A 23,349-nucleotide genomic window follows, 5' to 3' on the forward strand; every position below is an offset into this window, starting at 1 on the left:
CAATAGATCGTCGCCCCCCTCCTCCTCCGCTGGCTCGACCGATGTGGGAGTGTGGGGAGGCCCTGATCTACTGGCTAGAGTCATGGTTTTCCCTGCTTTGAGGCTTTTAGTAGGGATCTCGATCGACACTTCGTTGATGGTGGCGACGGTGCCGAGATGGCGAATAAATTTTCCCTGAGCTTCTCGATCTCGACGGTGTCGGCTACGACGACATTGATGGCTTATTGGCCTAGATTTCCATCGGTCTCTCTTGTCGTTGAGGTTAGGGTTTGCAATGTTTTTCGGCACGGAGGCGGAGGATTCCCTTTGTAGTTTTTTCCTCCATCATCTCCGCCTTGTTAGTGCGGCCTCCGGTGCCAGCATGAGGCGTATGGATATTTTTGGATATTAAGATCTTGAATATTTGGATCTTTCGACAGCATGACTTTGACAGTATCTTCTCCAAGCATTGTTTATGCAAGGTCATCACCTTGATGACTTCCCATACACAATCAACAATGGTGGGCTGTGTCTATGACGGAGGAGCAGCGGCGGCGGCACGCTATCGGCTCGTTCATGAGGAAGAATGCCTTCACCCATAGGGACCACCGTGTATTTTCTTTTTTCTTTCATGGTGTGCACTGTCCTTTTCGCAAAGAAATAGCCCCAGGATAACAAAATAATTGTAGTGAATTAATTATCCCTATTTGGAAGATTTTTGATATTATATTGCTCTTATATTACTAGCTCCCACAAGAGAATGATAGTGTGTTATTGACATCACGTGGCTGGTAGTAATCTACCATGATCTTTCAAAAAAAAATCTAACACGGGAGAGGATCTTGTAGATTATGTACGATATCTTTTTTCCACTACTACTGCCGATATAGAAGGAAAAAAATAAAAGCAAATTAAAGGAAAATAAATAGAGCTATACACATACATGGTTTAATTCAAAACAAGCGGCTGAGTGTATGGTAGTTTCGAGGCCACGGTTTGAAATAGCCTTGTGTGTAGGTTTCCATCCAGACATTATAAAAGGAGGGCAGGTATTCTAAGAAATACGAAAACTAGGAGAGATCGATTTCTATACAGTAGTTTGCAATTTGCGACACCCAGCGGGATGGCTGAAGAGATTCGAAAGTGTGGTAGTCGCTTCAAGCACTTCCTAGCCTTTATCCCTCTGGTATGTAGAGCACACAGGTCTATCTGTCCCAAAGTTTTTTTTAGTTTATGAAAGTCATGGCTAATGGCTTATTTTTCAGCCAAAAGTATATGCATATTTTTTCACATTTTGTAAGATGAGTGGTTACAATTGAATCTTGACTTCGAATGTCACTGCAAATGATACCTCTTGATGAGTAGAGCACTCAAAATCTCAAATTAATACTTGCATCTTCTATCGAATGTCGCGACAAAAATTACCGTTGGACGAGTAGAAACACTTGGTGTCCCGCCTTACTACTTGCAACTACAAATCATAACTCATGAAAAATGTTACAATTAGATGAGTGGAGGCACGTGGCAACATCCCTTGTCACATCCACGTGAACTGAAATTTTTTTATGATTGCGCAATCTTTTAAATATTTGATAAAGATTTTGATATCATATACATTAATGAGACGAGAAAATAACCGTTTCCACTTATGTATCAAAATATACACTAGTGACATTAATATTTGAATCAATATATATGAGAAATGATGTCACTTTCTCCATATTTATTTCTCAATATTTTAAGTATTAATGATGTAGATTATAGTTTTTCTTCCTTTCTCAGTAGTTCTGATTCTTCCATTTGGTGGATATACCTTGTTTTTAATTTTTGCTTCTATCCTTGTATATATAACTTGTCCCGATCTTAAAGGAAATGACATGCAAGTATTTTGCATATTCTAAAAAAACAAAATAAATACAAATGATACATAGAAAAGTGACATTATTTTTCAAACCTACATATGCTTGAGTAGATTCGGTCCATCAAAATAACAATGTAACCTGTCATCATTTTGAACTTCACTTTTATGTACTTACACTTACTGATGGAATGTCACGACATCGTTCCGTTAGATGAGTGAAAACACTTGAATCTTGAGACTTGGAATGTCATGGCATCATTTTCCACGAATTAGCAGGGTAACACAATACACTTGAAGCAAAAAAAAAAAAAAAATGTAAGCACAATATCTCCACGAATGACTCAGTAGATACGGTACATCAAAACAAAAACTGTAAGCACAATATCTCCACGAATTAGCGGGGTAACACAACACACTTTAAGCCCTGGCGCAGCGTTGCAAACCGGGCAGATCCTGCTGAAAAAACTAGACCCATTCGTAAAGTATGTTTAGGTTTGGCGATGATATTTATAAATTATTTAGTATGAACATTGATTTTTGATAATGTCCATTGGAAACACTTAATTACATATACATGCATTGCTATTTGATGTTTATGTTAAGAGGTCCCAACTGTGTATGCATATGCGCAGGTTGCCAGTGGAGCGATTGTTCTCGTGGTAGCTCTGGCCTACATTTACGCCTCTAGGCATGTAAAAGAAGCCACTAGTGCTGCTGTGTCGAGCAACATGTACGCGTCTCTGGACCACGTCGCCGCCGGCATGCAGGCTATCCTGGCAGCCAACCATTCCGCCTTCATAGTTGCAGACTACCTAGCGGCTACAAGCAACATGAATCACTTATCTCACGTAACTGCTTTGATTTTGTTATGCTTTTTTTTGGCAATGCATGCATGACTAATATTGATGCAGTTTCCTTTCCAAACACAATCTTTTAAAACTTTAAAAAATATAATATGTATTAATCACTTTAGTATATGTTTTGATATACAGTGATATAAATTTGAGCTTTGAAGAATATATTTTGTAATATTGATTAATTATATGTGTACGCAAACCATATTTTCTTAGTTGTAAAAATATTTTGCAATGCATGCACGACTAATTAGTATTTTTTATGCACTTTCCTTTCCAAACACAATCTTTAGATGGAAACGTAATACATACTAATCAGTGTGTTGTACAATGTAATATACTGTGATAAATTTGGGCATTTATGAAGATATTTTGAAATATTGAGTAATTATTATGTGTGTATGCATAAATATTTTCTTACATGGAAAAATATGACCTCTTCATAAAATGTTAATTTGCTAATTATGAATACGTCCAACAGCTTCAATTCTACTGTACTCTCATGAATTTCTCATGTATATTCTGGTACATGTTGACATGTTAGGTGGCAAAAAAAAAATACTGTGATAAATTTGGGCATTTATGAAGATATTTTGAAATATTGAGTAATATATTGTGTGTATGCAAAAATATTTTCTTAGTTGGAAAATATGGCCTCCTAACCTCTTCATACCATGTTAATTTGATAATTATGAACACACCCAAAACAAGATGTAAACATGTATGTACGGCTAAATTAGTTCAAGTCTACTGCCCTCTGAATTGCTCATGTATAATCTGGTACGTGTTGACATGTCAGGCGGAACAAAACTTGTTTATGGTGTTCGCAATGCAGCCGCACGTGGCCGAGATGTCATACGCCGGCGTCGATGGCTCCGCCTTCACCTACTACCGCGGCAAGGATGGCCGGCCCAGAAAGATGTTCGTCAGCCGCCACGGCAAGTGGTACAAGCAGGCCGCTGATCCGGCGACCGGTGGCCCCGTTGGACCTGTTGCGGTAGCGCCGCCGCCAAAACACCTGCCCAACGCCGCGCAGGCCCTAGCAGACGCCAAGAGCGGCTCACTGGTGGCCGTAAGTGTCGGGTTGGCCCGCCCCAGCGTCCAGATGGTGGTCTTCTCCGCGCTAGTCGGCGATGCTGGCGTGGTCTCCGCCTCCGTCCCCATTATGGACGTCCTACCGATCGCCGATCGGGCGGCTATAGGCTTCGGCGCCGTGGACGCATACTACTCGATCACCGACACTAAGCACAACGCATCCACATGCTATAAACCTTTGGTCGTTGGTTCTGACACGAAGAAAAAGAAGATGGAGGATATGTTCTCAGAGATCAAATGCACCGGGTTCGCCGTTGACGCTCCCAAGCTAGAGCTCCACGAAGTCCGGATGGGGTCCCACCAGAGGGAGCACACAGTCGCGTGCACGAACTTCGACCTCTCTGGAGAAGTACACCTGGTACGTGTCCATGAGCATCCTTTTTTTTATTAGGGGAGCATGCAGCATCCCTACATATTCTTTTTATAGGGGATACACGCACATACTCCGTATACATCATATCTAACAGGGATGGATCTAGCACGGTGGAAGGGTGGAGGCCTGTACCATACTATGTCTGCGGAAAAACATTTTGATAGAAAGAATCATTTAGCTTTGAGCCTGGCCCAACAAAATGAACCGTCTTGCAAAAAAATGACTAATACTAGTTATTTTCCCTAATTTATTATGTGACTTTGCATACCCAATATAAAATCTTGCTTCGCTCAGATGGGTCTAAGCCAGTCAATCCTATTGCGCTAGGAAAGTACTCTTACCTGATCAACCCCGCATCTCGCAGCGCGCGCATCAGCAGGGCATCACTGTAGTATGAATCAACATAGGGCCGATGAAGATGTCGTTGGGAGATATAAGGATAGATGAGCAAATCTTTACCGTTGAATGCAAATCTAACGGTAGTAGAAACGTGACCTCGAGTGGGAGCAAATTTTCCTAACTATAGACATATGGACGCCCATCTTTCTCCCTTTGCAAACACAGCACTACCAAATTAAGATTTTAATAATTAGGTAATTATACCGTAGCACGTATTAAGGAGTCAAGTATCTGCGAAATCTTTACAGAACAAATGTCATTAACTATCCAGGATGATAAGGTGCATACGTAGGTAAAAACTAGAAACTTTCCATGAGGGGAAGTGATGGAAAACAGATTTGTTTCCATATCACACAGATTCGAGGATTGAACCTTCATAATTTTTTGTTCCGCTCTTCGATCCTTTCATCCTGTGGCGGCGCTGGGTATGCACCTGTATTCAGATGAATGCCCAAGATTTTGTGCAATCTTTTTCAAGTTCTCATCTGGCCGATACTAGTACTCACAGCCGCACATGACGCTGATCGCTGGCACACACGCCCATATCGACAGAACTGCATCTTGGCCAACACATCGTCCACGCACGCTGGCTGCGGGGAGCTCTAGAAATTGGCGATTGCGGCGGGCCAGTGCCCGGTAGCGAACCAGTGCCCGGCGGCTAACGGAGCAGCGGCCAGCAGAGCTGCGGAGGCGCGGCAGGCGACGACGACCGGTCGACGGCAAAGCGTACAGCAAAGTGTCCAGCGGTAGGTACTTTTCACGTCTTGAGTCGCATGCGCAAAGAAGATTAGCTTAGCAGACCTAATTTTCTAGAAGCAAGCTTCTAAATCAGACAGTATGTCGCATTGAGATAAAAAAAATTGTTTTGCAATGAATACTAGCAACTGAAACCTAGCGCCGCCACTGCCTTCATCGTACTATCAGCTAACACGAACGTAGCATGATTGAAAATTTCAGATTGATCGCCCGTGTAACAGCATAGTAGATCTACAGAGATAATCATCTCCTTCTTTTTCAGGGACTCCGGCTGGTGTGGCAAAAGGAGACCATGTTCCGCGAGATAGGGGTGGCCGTGGTCTCTGTCGTGTGCTTGCTCGCGGCCATCGCGGCTGTGGCATGCTTCTTCATGGCGCGGGCACTTTGGCGGTCGGGGTCGCGGGAGGCCGCGCTCCAGGATGACGTCATGAGGCAGAAGGAAGCGCTCCAGCAGGCAGAGCGCAAGAGCATGAATAAGAGCAACGCATTCGCGTCCGCCAGCCACGACATCCGATCCTCGCTCTCTGTCATAGCTGGACTCATCAATGTCTCTCGGACGGAGGCGCGGGCAAACCCCAACCTCACCTACTACCTCGATCAGATGGAGATTGGCACCAAGAAGCTCTTTGGTTAGTTCCATACATCCATATATCTCCCTACGTACCATGCATGTCATGTATACTTGCTACTTTTTTTTTTGGAAGATGTGATCCGTCCATGGTAATTTAGCTAATTAATGTAATCACATCACTATAGATTTGCACGTCATATAAAGTGAGGTTGCACAAATAATGAGTTCACAATTGTTTTGTAAAGTGTGCAACAATTCAGTTGTACCTTTTTTCCAGTAGAAAAAATGTAGTCCACAGTTTCTACAGTGTGTAGTTCTGTTTTTTGACGAGTTAATATTCATTTAATTCTCAAGAAAAAAATATATAATGTTTTGATTAGTTCACAGTTTTACATGGATTGTCTATTAAAGAGCTAGGCTAATATTTTATCAAATGTACGATTCCTCTTGGTTGTGTATGTTTTCCGATGTAGGAGCACATTGAGGCTCCATCTTGGTTATGTTCGTACTTGGATGCGCAATAAGTTTCTTTGTTCAGCATATGTTGATTCAGCGCATATATGTAACACTGTGTTGCATTGCAGATATACTTAACACCATACTAGACATGAGCAAGGTGGAGTCCGGGAAGATGCAATTGGAGGAGGTGCAGTTCAGCATGGCTGACGTCCTTGAAGAATCCATGGACATGGCAAACGTCGTCGGTATGTCTAGAGGCGTTGAGGTGGTTTGGGACCCCTGTGACTTCTCTGTTCTTCGATGCGATGCGGTCATCGGTGACTGCAAGCGCTTCAAACAGATCCTCGACAACCTTCTTGGAAATGCTATCAAGTTCACGCACGACGGCCACGTCGTGCTCCGCGCGTGGGCCAACCGCCCTATCGCAAGGACTTCCATGATCAGCACCCCATCTAGGCTCGCCCCCTGCTGGCGAGCGAGCGTGTTCTGTCGGTGGCTGCTAGGAACGAGGGAAGAAGGTGTCGAGCAGAATGCTCACCGATCACTTCTTCAGAATGATCCTAACGCCATTGAGTTTTACTTTGAGGTAGTAGATACAGGTCTTGGGATCCCAAAGGAGAAAAGAGAATCTGTATTTGAAAACTACGTTCAGGTAAATGAAGGGCATGGTGGCACCGGCCTAGGCCTAGGAATTGTCCAATCATTTGTAAGTGGCTTCTGTCCTTATATTATTTTACACATGTTAAACTTCCACAATTAGAACTGTGATTCTAATGCTCTATTTTGTTAAAAGCATTTTCATAGGAAATTTGGAGGATTGCAATTCATAGAAAATTTTCTATGTTTGTTGCTTGATCGTAGGACTTAATAACATAAGGATTTTTTTTCTAAGGATTCATTTGCACTATGTTGATGGTGAATTTTATATCCACTCAACCCTCTTGGAAATAATCCTTTGATTTCTTTAGAATGCCCTTTGTTTTTTCTGTGATGCAATCAAAGAAATAAAAATCTCATAGAATTCAAATTGGCATGAAATTACAATATTGCGTTTCAGAGTCCTGAAAATACTTTGCTTTTTACCGTGATCCAATCAAACAGTTGTATGATCGAATGCATAAATTATAGACTAGTAAAATTTATACTCTTTTTCCTTTTGCAACTTTAGTAAAAATAACGGTGTATTTTTTGTTTGCTTTGTGAATTAGGATGGCTACATATTGATCCAAAAGCTATTTTTTCACTAGGTTTAAAAACTAGAGACAACACTTATGTTGCTTTCGTTAATAACACAACAACACAAGGTATTGTGTACTAGTGTACTTTTTGGTTTGCAGACTATGTATAACTTTGCAGGCTATGATGTTTTTTTACTTTGTATTTCTTACAATGTGTTACTTATTTGTTATTCTTGTTTTGATAAGGTACGTTTGATGGGTGGCGAAATAAGCATCAAGGACAAAGAGCCGGGAGAAGTGGGAACGTGCTTCGGATTCAACGTCTTCCTCAAGATCAGCGACGTTGAAGCGGACATCAAGCACGGGAGGGAGGCGACGTCCCTATTAAGGGAGCCTGGCTGCTTCAAGGGTGGGCAGTGCGTCCTCCTAGTCCACGGGGACGAGACCCGGCGGATCCTCCAGACATGGATGGAGAATGTCGGGATGAAGGTGTGGCCCGTCCCGCGCGCCGAGCTCCTCGCCCCGACAATGGAGAAGGCACGCGCCGCCGTGGGCGCCTCGCCGTCCAGGCCAGCGTCGATCTCTTCGTCGCAGGGCGGCAGTGATGACTTGGATGGTGTAGCTGACCGGTGCTTCAGCTCCAAAGAGATGGTCACCCAGGTCCTGCGGAACAGCAGCGGCAACCATGCAGGGCACCTCCACCCGTTCGGCTTGCTCGTCATCGTCGACGTCTCCGGTGGGAGGCTCAACGAGATCATCCAGGAGGCGCCGAGCCTCGCGAGGATCAAGCACCAAGTTCCGTGCAGGGTAGCGTGCATTACTGACCTCAGGACCTCCTCCGAGGACTTGAGGGGGCTCAAGGAGGCAGCAAGCTGCGATATGGACCTGCGCAAGCCGATCCACGGCTCCCGACTGAGCAAGCTCCTTCAGGTCATGAGAGAGCTCCAGGCCTCTCCGTTTCCACAACAGCATTCGCATCAGGTCAGGATCACCATCAATGAGCTGCCAGCTGCGGATCAGGCCACTGCCGCGTTGTCTGAAATCACATCTGCGGCGACAGTGCCCCAGGAGCCGCCTAGGCATGGAGACAACAAGCCTCTGGAGGCCACTACAACGTCGTCTGAAATGACGTCTGCGGCGGCAGTGCCCCAGGAGCCGCCCAAGCTTGAAGATGACCAGCCTCTGCAAGGGAAGCGCGTCCTGCTGGTGGAAGACACAAGGGTATTGCAGTTTATCCAAAAGAAAATGTTGAGCACTCTGGGTGCAACTGTTGTGGTAGCAGCGGATGGATCCGAGGCCGTGGCAATGTTTATCAATGCTCTTGGGATTGCAAGTGATGGTGTTGCTTCAGAGGAACGGGTGGCCTTGCCCTACGACGTGATATTCATGGATTGTCAGGTACATTTTCCATTTGTCTATGCCAAGCAAGTCAATTCAATCTTTTATTTCTGATGATGGTTTTGATACTGTTTGATCTTCTTTGTTTCCAGATGCCGGTGATGGACGGCTACGAAGCGACAAAGCGCATCCGTGAGGAAGAAAGTCGTTACAGGATCCGCACCCCAATCATCGCGTTGACCGCGCACTCGGAGGAGGAGGAACTGCAAAAGACCATCCAAGCAGGGATGGATCTCCACCTGACTAAGCCAATACAGAAGGAGAAGGTTGTTGAGGCTGTTCATCAGGTGTGGAAGGAAGATAACTGATAAATGATGATGGGCGTTTCTCTGGTGGCATAGAGGCGTGTGTGGTATTTCAGTAATTAGTATGATGATTGTGGCGTGTATCGGGTTACTGTTATGTACTCCCTCCGATCTCAATTAATTAACTCCACTTTATCTAGATGCGGATGTATGTAGATGCTTTTGTTAACTAGATACATCCATATCTAGACAAAGTGAAGTCAATTAATTTGGATCGGAGGGAGTAGTTAATTATGATCTTTTAGGATCAAAACTGAAGTGGAATGTAACCTTTAGCAGGTAATTTGAATTTTCAGAGAATAAATATTTAGTGCAACATGCAGCAGCGGTTATATTGTTTATGTGTTTGCTTGGTGCTACAAGCCTACACCATCTTACTAGAGTGAACTGCACAAAATGAGACTACAGAAGATATAAAGAAGACATAACTAGGATTAGAACATTTTGGATAACATAATTGTTTATATATTAATTGGAGAGTATATGACTTGTTTATGGAACTATTTATCTATATTATTTAATTATTGTAAATTTATCCTTAGTTTTTTTAAGGTAAATATTGAGTAGCACGCCACCTCATTAAAAATCTTAGTCTCCTTAGGTAACCTCGTAAGGAAAATAGTGCGTAAGAAACTTGCAGCTCCGAAGTTATACAGTGTTCACGGATACAATGTCCCTGATTTTCCCAAATTGTATGTATGCCATATGATGACAAATGAATAATAGAGTAGCAAATGAGATTGGTTGATAGCCATGTTGTATAAGGCATTAAAGCATAAACACGGAGGCGTGAAACCAATTATATAGGCATGAGTTAGAGAAGCTGGGCTGGATTGACCCGCCATGAGATAGCACGAAAACATTGTATTCTTAACAGATCACTAGCTGAATACCACTAGCTAAGGGCATCTCCAGCGGCGCGACCCAAATGGACATTGAGCGACCGTTTTCATCCGCCGTAACCGGAAATGAGTCTGGGGCCTGCTCCAGCGGGGCGACGCAAAGTGACCGGGCCGTCCGCGGAGACGCAAACCTGGCCCAAATATGCGTCAGGTTTGCGTCTCCGCGGACGCTCGGCGGTCGCTGAATCTGTCCGCCTTGGGTGCATCCGGGCCGGTCAGCAGTGAGTAGGTAAGCAAAAGATTTTTTCATTACTATTGATTGGCCAAAAGGACCATCTTTACAGAGATGGTTAGTCGAGTTAACCTAAAACTACAACGGCCGTACCTACTCACCGTCGCGCGGCCTACACCGGCCTCGATTACTCGCAGTCGCGCGCCCTACTACTGGCCGCTGGAAGGGCCGACACCGTCGTCGAAGCGGGAGCGCTTCGTGCACTCCGAGCGCCGCGCACGCCGGCGAACGGACATCTCGTCCTGCCGCCTGCGGCGTTCAAGGGCCTTGGCCAGGGAGCTGTCCCACAGGGCCGTCGCCTGGGCAATGGCCACCTTGGTAGCCGCCGCCCGGGCCCCCTCCTCCTCCGCCGCCGCCTGAACCGCCGCCTCCGCGTCCTCGTTCGCCTGGACCGCCGCCTGGATCGCCGCCACGTCGGCAATGAAGCGTGCCCTGTCCCTAGCCGCCGCCACTGTTGGAGATATGCCCAAGAGGCAATAATAAAATGGTTATTATAATATATCTTTGTGTTTATGATAAATGTTTGCATACCATGCTATAATTGTATTAACCGAAACATTGATACATGTGAGTTATGTAAACAACAAGGAGTCCCTAGTAAGCCTCTTGTATAACTAGCTTGTTGATTAATAGATGATCATGGTTTCGTGATCATGAACATTGGATGTTATTAATAACAAGGTTGTGTCATTAGGTGAATGATATAATGGACATACACCCAAATAAGCGTAGCATAAGATCACGTCATTAAGTTCAGTTTGCTATAAGCTTTCGATACATAGTTACATAGTCCTTCGACCATGAGATCATGTAAATCACTTATGCCGGAAGGGTACTTTGATTACATCAAACGCCATTGCGTAAATGCGTGGTTGTAAAGGTGGGATTAAGTATTCGGAAAGTATGAGTTGATGCATATGGATCAAGAGTGGGATATTGTCCATCCCGATGACGGGTAGATATACTCTGGGCCCTCTCGGTGGAATGTCGTCTAATTAGCTTGCAAGCATATGAATGGTTCATAAGAGATGACATACCACGGTACGAGTAAAGATTACTTGTCGGAGACGAGGTTGAACAAGGTATAGAGATACCGATGATGAAACCTCGGACAAGTAAAATATCGTGTGACAAAGAGAATCGGTATCGTATGTAAATGGTTCAATCGATCACTAAGTCATCGTTGAATATGTGGGAGCCATTATGGATCTACAGATCCCGGTATTGGTTGTTGGTTGGAGAGAAGTCTCAACCATGTTTGCATAGTTCACGAACCGTAGGGTGACACACTTAAGGTTCGATGTCATTTTAAGTAGATATGGAATATGGAATGGAGTTCGAATTTTTGTTCGGAGTCTCGGATGGGATCCAGGACATCACGAGGAGGTACGGAAAGGTCCGGATAATAAGATTCATATATAGGAAGTCACTTTCCAAGTTTGGAAATGATCCGGTGCATTTATGGAAGGCGCTAGAATGTTCTAGAACCTTCCGGGAGAAATCACCATGGAAGGTGGAGTCCCGGTTGGACTCCACCAACCCTACCAGCCAACCAAGTGGGAGGGTGGAGTCCATGGTGGACTCCACCTCCTTGGCCGGCCAAGCAAGGGGGGAAGGGGAGAGTCCCTGTCCCTCTAGGTTTCGTTCATAAGGCTGTTTTTTAATTGGGGTTTTATTCAGATCTTTGGGCAAACCCTTGGGTGTTCCACCTATATAATGAGGAGGAGAGGGAGGGGCTGCCTACAGTTGGCCGCACCATCTAGGGACCCCCAAGGCCGGCGCCCATGACCCCCCTCTCTCCCAAACCCTAGCCTCTCCTCCTCCATCTTCTCCCACATCGCTTACGGCGAAGCCCTGCCGGAGATCTCCACCACCACCGTCACCACGCCGTCGTGCTGGCGGGATTCTGAGGAGGATCTACTACATCCGCTGCCCGCTGGAACGGGGAGAAGGACGTCGTCATCAACACCGAACGTGTGACCGAGTACGGAGGTGTTGTCCGACTGTGGCACCGTCAAGATCTTCTACGCGCTTTCGAAAGCGGCAAGTGATCGACTACAGCAACAACGAGATCTAATCTCGTAGGCTTTGGAAATCTTCGAGGGTTAGTCTCATGATCTTCTCGTTGCTACCATCTTCTAGATTGCATCTTGGCTTGTTATTCGTTCTTGCGGTAGGAAATTTTTTGTTTTCTATGCTACGAATCCCATCAGTGGTATCAGAGCCGTGTCTATGCATAGATTGGTTGCACGAGTAGAACACAATGGTTTTTTGGGCGTTGATGCTTTTGTTGTCTCTTGTTATGTGTACTTTGCATCTTGCGGGATGGTGGGATGAAGCGGCCCGGGCTAACTTTACATGACCGCATTCATGAGACTTGCTCCACGCTTGACATGCAACTTGTATTGCATAAGTGGCTTTGCGGGTGTCTGTCTCTCTCACCATAGTTAAGATTCAATTTACTATTTCAATTGACAACACTAGTATCAGCGTTGTGGTTCATGTTCGTAGATAGATTGGATCTTACTCGAAAACCCTAAACCACGTAAAATATGCAAACCAAATTAGAGGCGTCTAACTTGTTTTTGCAGGGTTTGGTGATGTGATATGGCCATGATGTGATGATGAATATGTATGAGATGATCATTATTGTATTGTGTCAACCGGCAGGAGCCTTATGGTTGTCTTTATATTTCATGTAGTAGTATTATTTCAAAGTAGTTGTAATAGTTGCTACATGTGGTGAACAACCATGAAGATGGCGCCATGGACCTTGACGCTACACCGATGATGATGGAGATCATGCCCGTTGATGATGGAGATCATGTCCGTGCTTTGGAGATGAAGATCAAAGGTGCAAAGACTAAAGGGCCATATCATATCACATATGAATTGCATGTGATGTTAATCCTTTTATGCATCTTATCTTGCTTAGATCGCGATGGTAGCATTATAAGATGATCCCTCACATTAATATCAAGATAATAAAGTGTTCTCCCCTCGTATGCACCGTTGCTACAGTTCGTCGTTTTGAAGCTTCTCGTGATGATCGGATGTGATAGATTCTACGTTCACATACAACGGGTGTAAGCCATGTTGCACGCGTGAAAATACTTGGATTTGCTTGACGAGCCTAGCATGTACAGACATGGCCTCGGAACACAGGAAACCGAAAGGTTGAACACGAGTCATATGGATGATATGATCAAAATGTTGATGTTCACCATTGAAGCTACATCATCTCATGTGATGATCGGTTTTGGTGTAGTGGATATGGATCGTGTACCACTAAACAACTATGAGAGATGTTGTATTAAGTGGGAGTTCATTAGTAATTAGATTAAAACATGAACTAATTATCATGAACATAGTCTGAATAGTATTTTGAATTAAATTTGTAGAATTGGCATCCGTTTTCTACCATGCGCTAGTCTTGTAATTGAGATAGAAATACTGTTAAGTCTGATAAGCAACTTTACGGACTGGTACCGTATTGTTAAAGAATCAAGAAATGATTAAGTCCTATTGCAAACTTTTAGTAAACCTCACATTGCTGATTCAAAGAATAATGGTTTTGATTAGTACCTAAAATTATCTTGTCTCCGTAAAGTTCAAATCCGTTTGAAAAGTAAGGAGCTGGAAATTTTGTTTTCAGAAATAAGCAAGGTATGAGATATATGTGATATCTAAGACCTTATTGCAAGATGATAGAATATAATCTAGTGAGACTACATAAACTCATAAGTTTTATGGGAATGTACGAAGGTTGAAGACGCCCGACGTCCCAATCCTCCAACTAGTTGGGCACTAACGATATTCGCATATCCATGAAGTGATCGTCCTTAGTATGCACCGTTGCTAAGACTCGTCGTTTCGAAGCATCACGTGATGATCGGGTGTTATAGATTCTACGTGTGCATACAACGGGTGCAAGTCAGATTTGCACATGTGAATACTGAGGTTAAACTTTACGATCCTAGCATGTACAGACATGGTCTCGGAAAGTCGTCATGATATGATGGATAAAAATTATGAGTGAAAATGTTCATCACATTAAAAGGTTACTAATAGTGAAATCCGGGACACTTGTCATGTGATGATCAACTTCAAAGTAAGAACCTCAAGGTTATTGGTATTTGACCAATGGACCTAGAAGTTATTGAAGGTGAAGTGTTTTCTGAAAATGAGGAAAGCTAAAAGAGAAACTGCAAAAGATTTTTGGCAGAAAGAAAGAAAAGACTAGAAAGTCTAGCTCAGGTGTATATAGATGATATATATGTTATGAATGTATTCCTAGTTTGGTCACACAATGAAATTCTTGGGTATTTGTACAATATTGGTTGGTATGAAGTGTCATACAAAACAACGCAATACAAGAATACAATGGCCTAAGTGACTGACAAGGAATATGATAGGAATGCACGTCTGGAACAAAAATAAAGTGTTATTATGTTCGTCGTTGGCATTCTATCTAGCCCTTCAGATTCATAATAAAGAACTTCATAATTTTTGTTTTGTTCTGTTCAAATGAAAACAATGAGTTGTTCAAATTATGACAGTATTCCATGTACGATGGATAAGTTATTATAAGTCTTAATGGTGAAACACACATGCATAACACTGACACTAAAATGCCTTAAGGCAAATGATTTGAATTCCACTTATTTGTGGAACCGCCATTTAGGTCATGTTAGAAAGGAACACATGAAGAAACTCCATGCAAATGGATTTTTGGAGTCATTTGATTTTTGAATCGTTTGGCGCTTGCAAATCTCTTCTAAAGTACCGTTCATTGGCCAAGAGTTGAACAGGCAACTAACTTAGTGGAAACATACATGATGATGTATGTGGTTCATTGGGCATAGTTGTGTGCGGGAGATTCTTCTACTTCATGAAAACTTCCAACAATGAATTGAGTATATATATGTGGATATATTTGATAAGGAAGAAGTTTGAAACATTTGAATGGATTCAAATAAATTTCAGCATGAAGTGGAAATCATCATAATAGAAAAGTCAAATATCTATGATTGGATCATGGTGGAAATATTTGAATTATGAGTTTTAGCAAGCATCTAAGAGAGTTATGAAATTGTTCTACAACTCACGTTTCTTGGAGTATCATAGTGATGATGGAGTATCCGAGAGACGTATCCAAACCTTGTTGGATTAATGATGAGATAAAATAAAATGACGCCATTATATTTTTGTGGATTATGCTTTAGAGACTATCGCTTTTACACTAAATAGAGCATCATCATAATCCATTGAAATGACACCATACGAGTTATGGCATGGGTATAAACCCTAATAGTCATTTCTTAAATTTTGGTATGCATAGCATAAGTAAATAAGTTTACAACCAAAATCGGATGAATGTCTTTGTTGGTTATCCCAGAGAATTGATTGGGAATTCTTTCCACTATGGAGACAAAGACAAAAGTGTTTGTCGATGTTTCTTACTTATTTCAAGAAATTGTTTCTAGCGAAGTATTTAAGTGGGAGGACAATGGAACTTGATAAGGTTTATGAACCTGAGCATGATGATTAGAGTAGCGCAGCATCGGAAATGCTTCCGGAAGCGGCCACGACGATCATGGCTCCCATGACTACAAAGTGTTTTAGCCATGGAGATCGAAGTACCTATTGAACCTTGTAGGTATGGTTTACTTTTTGATCAAATAAATGATTTGTGGACAAAGGATTGATTTTGAACAATGATAAACCAACTACATACAAAGAAGTTATGATGGGCCCTGACTCCGTTAAAATGGCTATGTGTCATAAAGTCCAAGATAGGTGAATACTTTTTGAAAGTAAATGGATCTATAAAATTGATAGACTTGGATAGAATATCCTTGAAGAAGCTCGACTTGTCGAAAAGTTGTTTACGACAAAGTTCAAAGAGTTGACTGCAAAAAGATTATATCTTTAACAGCGATGCTTATTGTCTATGCGGATTGTTCTAGTAATCGCTACATATTTCTTTTATGAGATATGCTAGTAGGATGGAAAAATACATTACTTAACAGAAGTGTGTATTAAAGGTGTATACAAGATACAACTGAGAGTTTTGCTAGTCCGTGGAATACTAGATCAGTATACAAACTTCAATTGGATGAAGTGAGTATCGCGAAGTTGGAATCTTCACCGGATGAAATAATCAAAGAGTTTTGATTTCATCAGAAACGATGAAGATGCTTGCATTTGCAAGAAATTAAATGGGAGCGCTAAAACAGATTTATAATACTGATGTAGGTGACATATCGTTGATTATAAATGATGTAATTATATACTTGATGTGGTTAAAAGGTTTCATTGAGAATTAACTTCAATGAAAGGATATGGACTGAAACATATTTAGTGTCAAGATCTATGAAGATAGATTGAAACATATAATAAGTTTAAGTTAAAAGTACATAGAATGAATATTGAAGTAGTTCAATATAAAAATATTAAGAAGGTGTTCTTTTCCATGTGAATTTTTTACAAGACTTGAGTGTATTTGACACTCGATGAGTAAAAACACATGAGTGATTTTAGATCACGGATAATATGTACACAATTAGATGTCCTGTGCTCTAAAGTGTTACGAGCATATACCAGAATGATTCATGTGATGATCATTGGACAACAGTAAGAATATCCATGAGTGCTTTAGAAGAACCAAGGATATATATTTTTTTATGGGGTAATGACAAACAAATTGCTGTAAGGTGTTCCACCGATATTGGTTTGGTCACATATAAAAATGAATTTCAAATCTCAATTAGGCTAAGTGTTGTTTAAAAGGTAGCACAATGCTAGATTTAGAAGAGTTCTAAATATTGTGACGGATTCTAACAAACGAAGGCAGAGTATGTTATTGTTTTGACAATGACTGAGGATGTTAAGTCAAAAAGTTCTTTGAGAACTTGGTGTAGTTCCGATAGTGTCAGAACTTTGAAGCTATATTGTGTGTGACAATATTAGTGACATATTTCAGACCGCGGAATTATGGTTCCACCAGAATACCGAACATATACGATTAATGCCGACTCATTTGGAAAACGAGTGATGCGTTGAGACGCAAATGAATTGCAAAATACATACGTTTCTGAGCATGTCAGATCCGTTGACTATAACCTCTCCCTTGAGCAAAACATGATAAAACACCAGAAGGCCAAGGTGTTATATCTTTACAAATGTAAACAAGATTATTGACTCTAGTTCAAGGGGGAGACTGTTGGAGATATGCCCAAGAGGCAATAATAAAATGGTTATTATAATATATCTTTGTGTTTATGATAAATGTTTGCATACCATGTTATAATTGTATTAACCGAAACATTGATACATGTGTGTTATGTAAACAACAAGGAGTCCCTAGTAAGCCTCTTGTATAACTAGCTTGTTGATTAATATTTGATCAGGGTTTCGTGATCATGAACATTGGATGTTATTAATAACAAGGTTATGTCATTAGGTGAATGATATAATGGACATACACCCAAATAAGCGTAGCATAAGATCACGTCATTAAGTTCAGTTTGCTATAAGCTTTCGATACATAGTTATCTAGTCCTTCGACCATGAGATCATGTAAATCACTTATGCTGGAAGGGTACTTTGATTACATCAAACGCCACTGCGAAAATGGGTGGTTATAAAGGTGGGATTAAGTATTCGGAAAGTATGACTTGAGGCATATGGATCAAGAGTGGGATATTGTCCATCCCGATGACGGATAGATATACTCTGGGCCCTCTCGGTGGAATGTCATCTAATTAGCTTGCAAGCATATGAATGGTTCATAAGGGATGACATACCACGGTACGAGTAAAGAGTACTTGTCGAAGACGAGGTTGAACAAGGTATAGAGATACCGATGATCAAACCTCGGACAAGTAAAATATCGCGTGACAAAGGGAATCGGTATCGTATGTAAATGGTTCAATCAATCACTAAGTCATCATTGAATATGTGGGAGCCATTATGGATCTACAGATCCCGCTATTGGTTGTTGGTTGGAGAGAAGTCTCAACCATGTTTGCATAGTTCACGAACCGTAGGGTGACACACTTAAGGTTTGATGTCGTTTTAAGTAGATATGGAATATGGAATGGAGTTCGAAGTTTTGTTCGGAGTCTTGGATGGGATCCAGGACATCACGAGGAGGTCCGGAATGGTCCGGATAATAAGATTCATACACAGGAAGTCACTTTCAAAGTTTGGAAATGATCCGGTGCATTTATGGAAGGCGCTAGAATGTTCCAGAACCTTCCGGAAGAAATCACCATGGAAGGTGGAGTCCCGGTTGGACTCCGCCAACCCTAACCAGCCAACCAAGTGGGAGGGTGGAGTCCATGGTGGACTCCACCTCTTTGGCCGGCCAAGCAAGGGGGGAAGGGGAGAGTCCCTGTCCCTCTAGGTTTCGTCCATAAGGCAGTTTTTTAATTGGGGTCTTATTCAAATCTTTGGGCAAACCCTTGGGTGTTCCACCTATATAATGAGGAGGAGAGGGAGGGGGCTGCTGTAATATCCCAGGTAATGGGGTTACAAAAATAGAGGAAACAGATGTGTGCATTGCATTCATGCATAGAAAATCTGGGGAATTTTCGCGCTTTAAAGTAAAACAACACAAGAATCGAAGTTTCACTTGACCTTGGTGGAATTGAAGTAGCTCATCAAGTCAAGCGCTACAAACCTCAATGTGACTTTGATAAAACCTTGTTTTGGGTAGAGATGATTTGATCTAAGGGGTTAGATCAAATGGAACTAATAATCAACATAACCACACTTTACTCAATGATCAATTGCTTGATCTTATAAAAGATCATAACATGGAATTCCTTGCCATAACATATGAACCTACCATTAATTGGAAATCAAGTAACAATAATTGGAGAAACTATTCTTCACTTATCTTCTCCATGTCTTAAACTAATCCAAGCTCCTACCATAAACCCTATGATACCCATTCTACTTTAATCTTGGAAACAAGACAAGGAGATCTAACTAAGGAATATAATTCTCCTGTATTTTCAATTTATTATACATCAAACCCAGAGAAGTGAGAGTTCTATGTTACTTATTTGAGGATCAATGATAAACCTTGAACTAAACCTTGGATATACATCCATGTATTCAAACCATCACCTTTAAGAAAAACACTAGGATATTATTCAAGACAATTCCTAGAGAGATAACCTAATTATGTTAAACCTAGATATTGATGATCACATCAACCTCTGTGGAGCCTAACCATAAGTTAGTATTAAAGTCCTTTCCAAAATGAGAGAGATCATTCATACCAATTCCAGCCTTACTTATTAAGCAATCAAGGACAACCATTGAACTAAAGTATTAGGAGTTAAACCATTTCATTTGGGAGTGGTGAGCTAGCCAATACCAAATGGAGTAAGATCATATCCATGAATTGATGAAGTAAAGTAACAACTAATTCAACTAAGCATCTAGGTGGAGACTTAACCCTTTATTATCTAATAAGATCTTGTGAACAAACCATAAAACCTAGAGTAATCCATTCCTATATAAGAGAGCTCAAGTTATGGTGTTACACTCAAGTTAATGAGGCAACACTTGGACTTGGGGAAGAGAACTATCTATATAACCAGATGAATAAATCATCATTGATTAAGTAGAACCCTAACATATTATCTCAGGCGTTCTCCTGGAATATAAACTTTAGAGGCAACCATAGTAGACCCATTCAAGAAGGTAAATTAGAAGTACTATACCCTAGTTGATCAAGACAATGCTTGATCATGGAAGTAAGAAACTTATTTAATGAGAGATACCTTAGAAAGCCCAACCTTGATCATTATAAATTGAGTAGTGATCATAAACCCTAAGAACTTGAGGTAGAGGATATTAAGAACATAAGGAAAACCTAGTGCCAAATTCTATACTTGCATGGTGAGAAACCATACATCATTATAACCAAAGTTAACTATAAAAAAGAACTATAACCACTTTAGTTACCTTAATGATAGATTAAGGCTAATATTAGAAATCTATTGGTAGAAGATAAAACCAATTCCCATGTACTCATTCACTAAAGGAGTACATAAACTATTAAGCAAGTAATCATATTACCTTAGTAAGGGGAGACTAAAACCTAGCAAATACAAAATGGTGGCATCTCAATTCTACAACCTGTAATCATATCTCAAACCTAGAATGTGTATCACTATGGTGATCATAATAATAACATAGGCCATATTTGAGATTCAAACCATGTGCAATTAGGAGAATATGATTAGAACCCTACTTGTTCATTAAATCAAATCCTATGCTTCAATGGTTAAACACAAGAGACACCCAATGATAAACCCTATATTAAAACCATGTGTGATTATCAACCACTTATCTTTATAATTAGAACCAAACCATAATGAGAGTAGTTTCTACTCTAAGTATTTCAAGATGTTATTAAAATAAGAGTACCAGTATTAAACTTGAAATAGAATTAAGATAAACCCCACAAGACCTTAATAAATAAGTGTTCACATAAAATGTTATGCAAGTTGTCAAATTATCAAATAAGCAATCAAGCCCCTATAAATATTCAGGCACATGAAATCATGCCATTAGATCAACTCCTTAAATTATAAAACTTAGGACACATGAAATCACACCTTTGAAATCCTATTTCAAAATAAGAAACTAAGCCTTAAGATCATAATTCATTAATAAATTCTTGCTAGATAAAGCAAAGTCAATATATCACATAATAATTAAAAGTGTTATAAGTACTATAAAAATATTTGGAATCTTAAAAGAAAGAGAATGGAAGATTATAATTATTAACATACATATTTGAAGTATTGTGTATGTTGAACCTATCATTATATTAAAAAAATCAAAATAGTATGTCTCAAGTAGAATTATTACTTAAGAGGTAATTGCCAAGTTAATAGTATTTACCAATATCTGCAAACAGATTTGAATTCAAAACTGAATTCAAAAACAGAATTGAAAACAGAAAATAAAAACTAAAAAGAAAAAGAGAGAAAACTTACCAGGCTCACCTGGCCGTGTAGCCCATGGAGCAGCCCACGCTGCAGCCCACCGAACAGCCCAAGGCACTACAAGAAAAGTTCTGATAGGCAACGTCCCAAAATCGTCCGCTAAGGGGTGTTTTTCATCGCCTATGGGCCTAACCCGACGATATGGGTTCTGTTGTCGAAACTGCGTCAGGCAAAGTCCTACCACGTTTTTTCCGGTCCGTCGCGCTTGGGTGCCCTTCCGCCACGGAAAATCGGACCGCTGCGTAAGTGTTTCCGGAGCCCGTTGACTACCGACGCCATGCAACCGACACTTGCGACGCCGTTAATCGGTGCTTAACGGCGTTAACCGCTGAAACCCCGTGGTAGATGGTAGGCCCACACGAGGCCTGCCACGTCTTAAGCGGGCCGGCCCATTAAGTTTGCGGGCCGGGCCAGCTGACTTTGTTTGACCGGTCAACTATATAGCTGGGCTGGTCCATTAGTTACGTGGGCCGGGCCTAACCTCTAAGGTTGACTGGTCAAAAGATTAATGGGCCAACCCACTAAGCATGTGGGCCGGGCCGAATGCACTCGTTTGACCGGTCAACAGGCAAAAGGGCCGGCCCACAAAACATGTGGGACCCACTTTCATGTTATCGGGCCGGCCCATTTACCATGTGGGGTCCACCTTAAAGCAAGTGGGCCGGCCCAAAAAGTTATTGGGCCGGCCCAATTAGAATGTGGGTCCCACTTTTCTGCTATTGGGCCGGCCCATTTAGTACGTGGGGTCCACATTAGATCAAATGGGCCGGCCCACCAAGCCAGTGGGCCGGGCCAAAAGCACATGTGGGTCCCACTTTCCTGTTAATGGGCCAGCCCATTTAGTATGTGGGGTCCACCATATAGCAAGTGGGCCGGCCCAACAAGATAGTGGGCCGGGCCAAAAACACAGGTCGGTCCCACTTTCCAGTTAAAGGGCCGGCCCATTTAGTATGTGGGGCCCACCATATAGCAAGTGGGCCGGCCCAACACGCTAGTGGGCCGGGCCAAAAGCACAGGTGGGTCCCTCTTTCCTCTTAAAGGGCCGGCCCATTTAGTATGTGGGGTCCACCATGTAGCAAGTGGGCCGGCCCAACAAGATAGTGGGCCGGGCCAAAAACGCAGGTGGGTCCCACTTTCCTGTTAAAGGGCCGGCCCATTTAGTATGTGGGGTCCATCATGTAGCAAGTGGGCCGGCCCAACAAGACAGTGGGCCGGGCCAAAAGCACAGGTGGGTCCCACTAAACTGTTAAAGGGCCGGCCCATTTAGTGTGTGGGGTGGCCCAAAATGAAAGTGGGTCCCACACTACTGTTAATGGGCCGGCCCAATCTGTTATAGGGCCCTGGTTGTTTGACTAGTCAACTTGCATTAAATTACATGAGCCTAAAATCTGATATCAATGGTACACACAATTACATACACAAATAAAATAACTAGGAAAATTACAAGGCAATTAATGTGCCCAAATAAAAAAATTACATAGAATCATTGAGGACTTTTATTAGCAGCATCAATAACATGTTGACATTTGGCAATCGCCTTGATTGAATCTTGTGTACTCTTGATCAACATATCAGCTACAGACCTTAAAGCAGCAATACCATGTCTTTTATAAAGTACAGCCTTGAGATGTTCACTGTTTGATGAAAAGAATGGTCTAGGTTGACGGCTATGAGAGGATGCATCAGAACAAAGATCAGAACTTTTTGTGGGCCTCTCTTCTAATGAAGATTGCTTCATCAGAACTGCATTCTGATAATAATGCAAAAAGAGTTAAATGATGAACTATGCAAACATGTATTAAGCATTGTCGATATGAGATAGTCACAAGTACTAAGCGCAGACTTACATTATATCGTTGCATAGGCTCACGCCGGAACCTTTTTTGCGCTCTATCTTCTACTAAGGACTTCTTCATTACAACTGCATTCTAGTAATATTGCAAACATAGTTACA

General features: G+C 41.8%; 1 protein-coding gene across 1 annotated transcript; it reads left to right on the top strand.

The window, feature by feature from the left end:
• Positions 1 to 1,102: 1,102 nt before the first annotated feature.
• On the top strand, positions 1,103 to 9,285 carry LOC127348411 (probable histidine kinase 2). Its single transcript, XM_051374445.2, has 8 exons — positions 1,103 to 1,165; positions 2,473 to 2,688; positions 3,494 to 3,619; positions 5,580 to 5,946; positions 6,473 to 7,053; positions 7,772 to 8,584; positions 8,630 to 8,923; positions 9,016 to 9,285. Exons 1-8 carry the CDS (start codon positions 1,103 to 1,105, stop codon positions 9,229 to 9,231), a joined length of 2,676 nt encoding a protein of 891 aa, XP_051230405.1. The 3' UTR covers positions 9,232 to 9,285.
• The last annotated feature ends 14,064 nt before the right edge of the window (positions 9,286 to 23,349 follow it).

Source organism: Lolium perenne, chromosome 4, assembly GCF_019359855.2.
Source record: "Lolium perenne isolate Kyuss_39 chromosome 4, Kyuss_2.0, whole genome shotgun sequence".
In the NCBI taxonomy this organism is placed as follows: domain Eukaryota; kingdom Viridiplantae; phylum Streptophyta; class Magnoliopsida; order Poales; family Poaceae; genus Lolium; species Lolium perenne.

Excerpts from the sequence above, each read along its gene's own strand:
- LOC127348411 (XM_051374445.2), top strand. The coding sequence starts at position 1,103 with ATGGCTGAAGAGATTCGAAAGTGTGGTAGTCGCTTCAAGCACTTCCTA. Across the intron at positions 2,689-3,493 it reads ACATGAATCACTTATCTCAC|GCGGAACAAAACTTGTTTAT; the intron begins GTAACTGCTTTG and ends TTGACATGTCAG. Across the intron at positions 5,947-6,472 it reads TGGCACCAAGAAGCTCTTTG|ATATACTTAACACCATACTA; the intron begins GTTAGTTCCATA and ends GTTGCATTGCAG.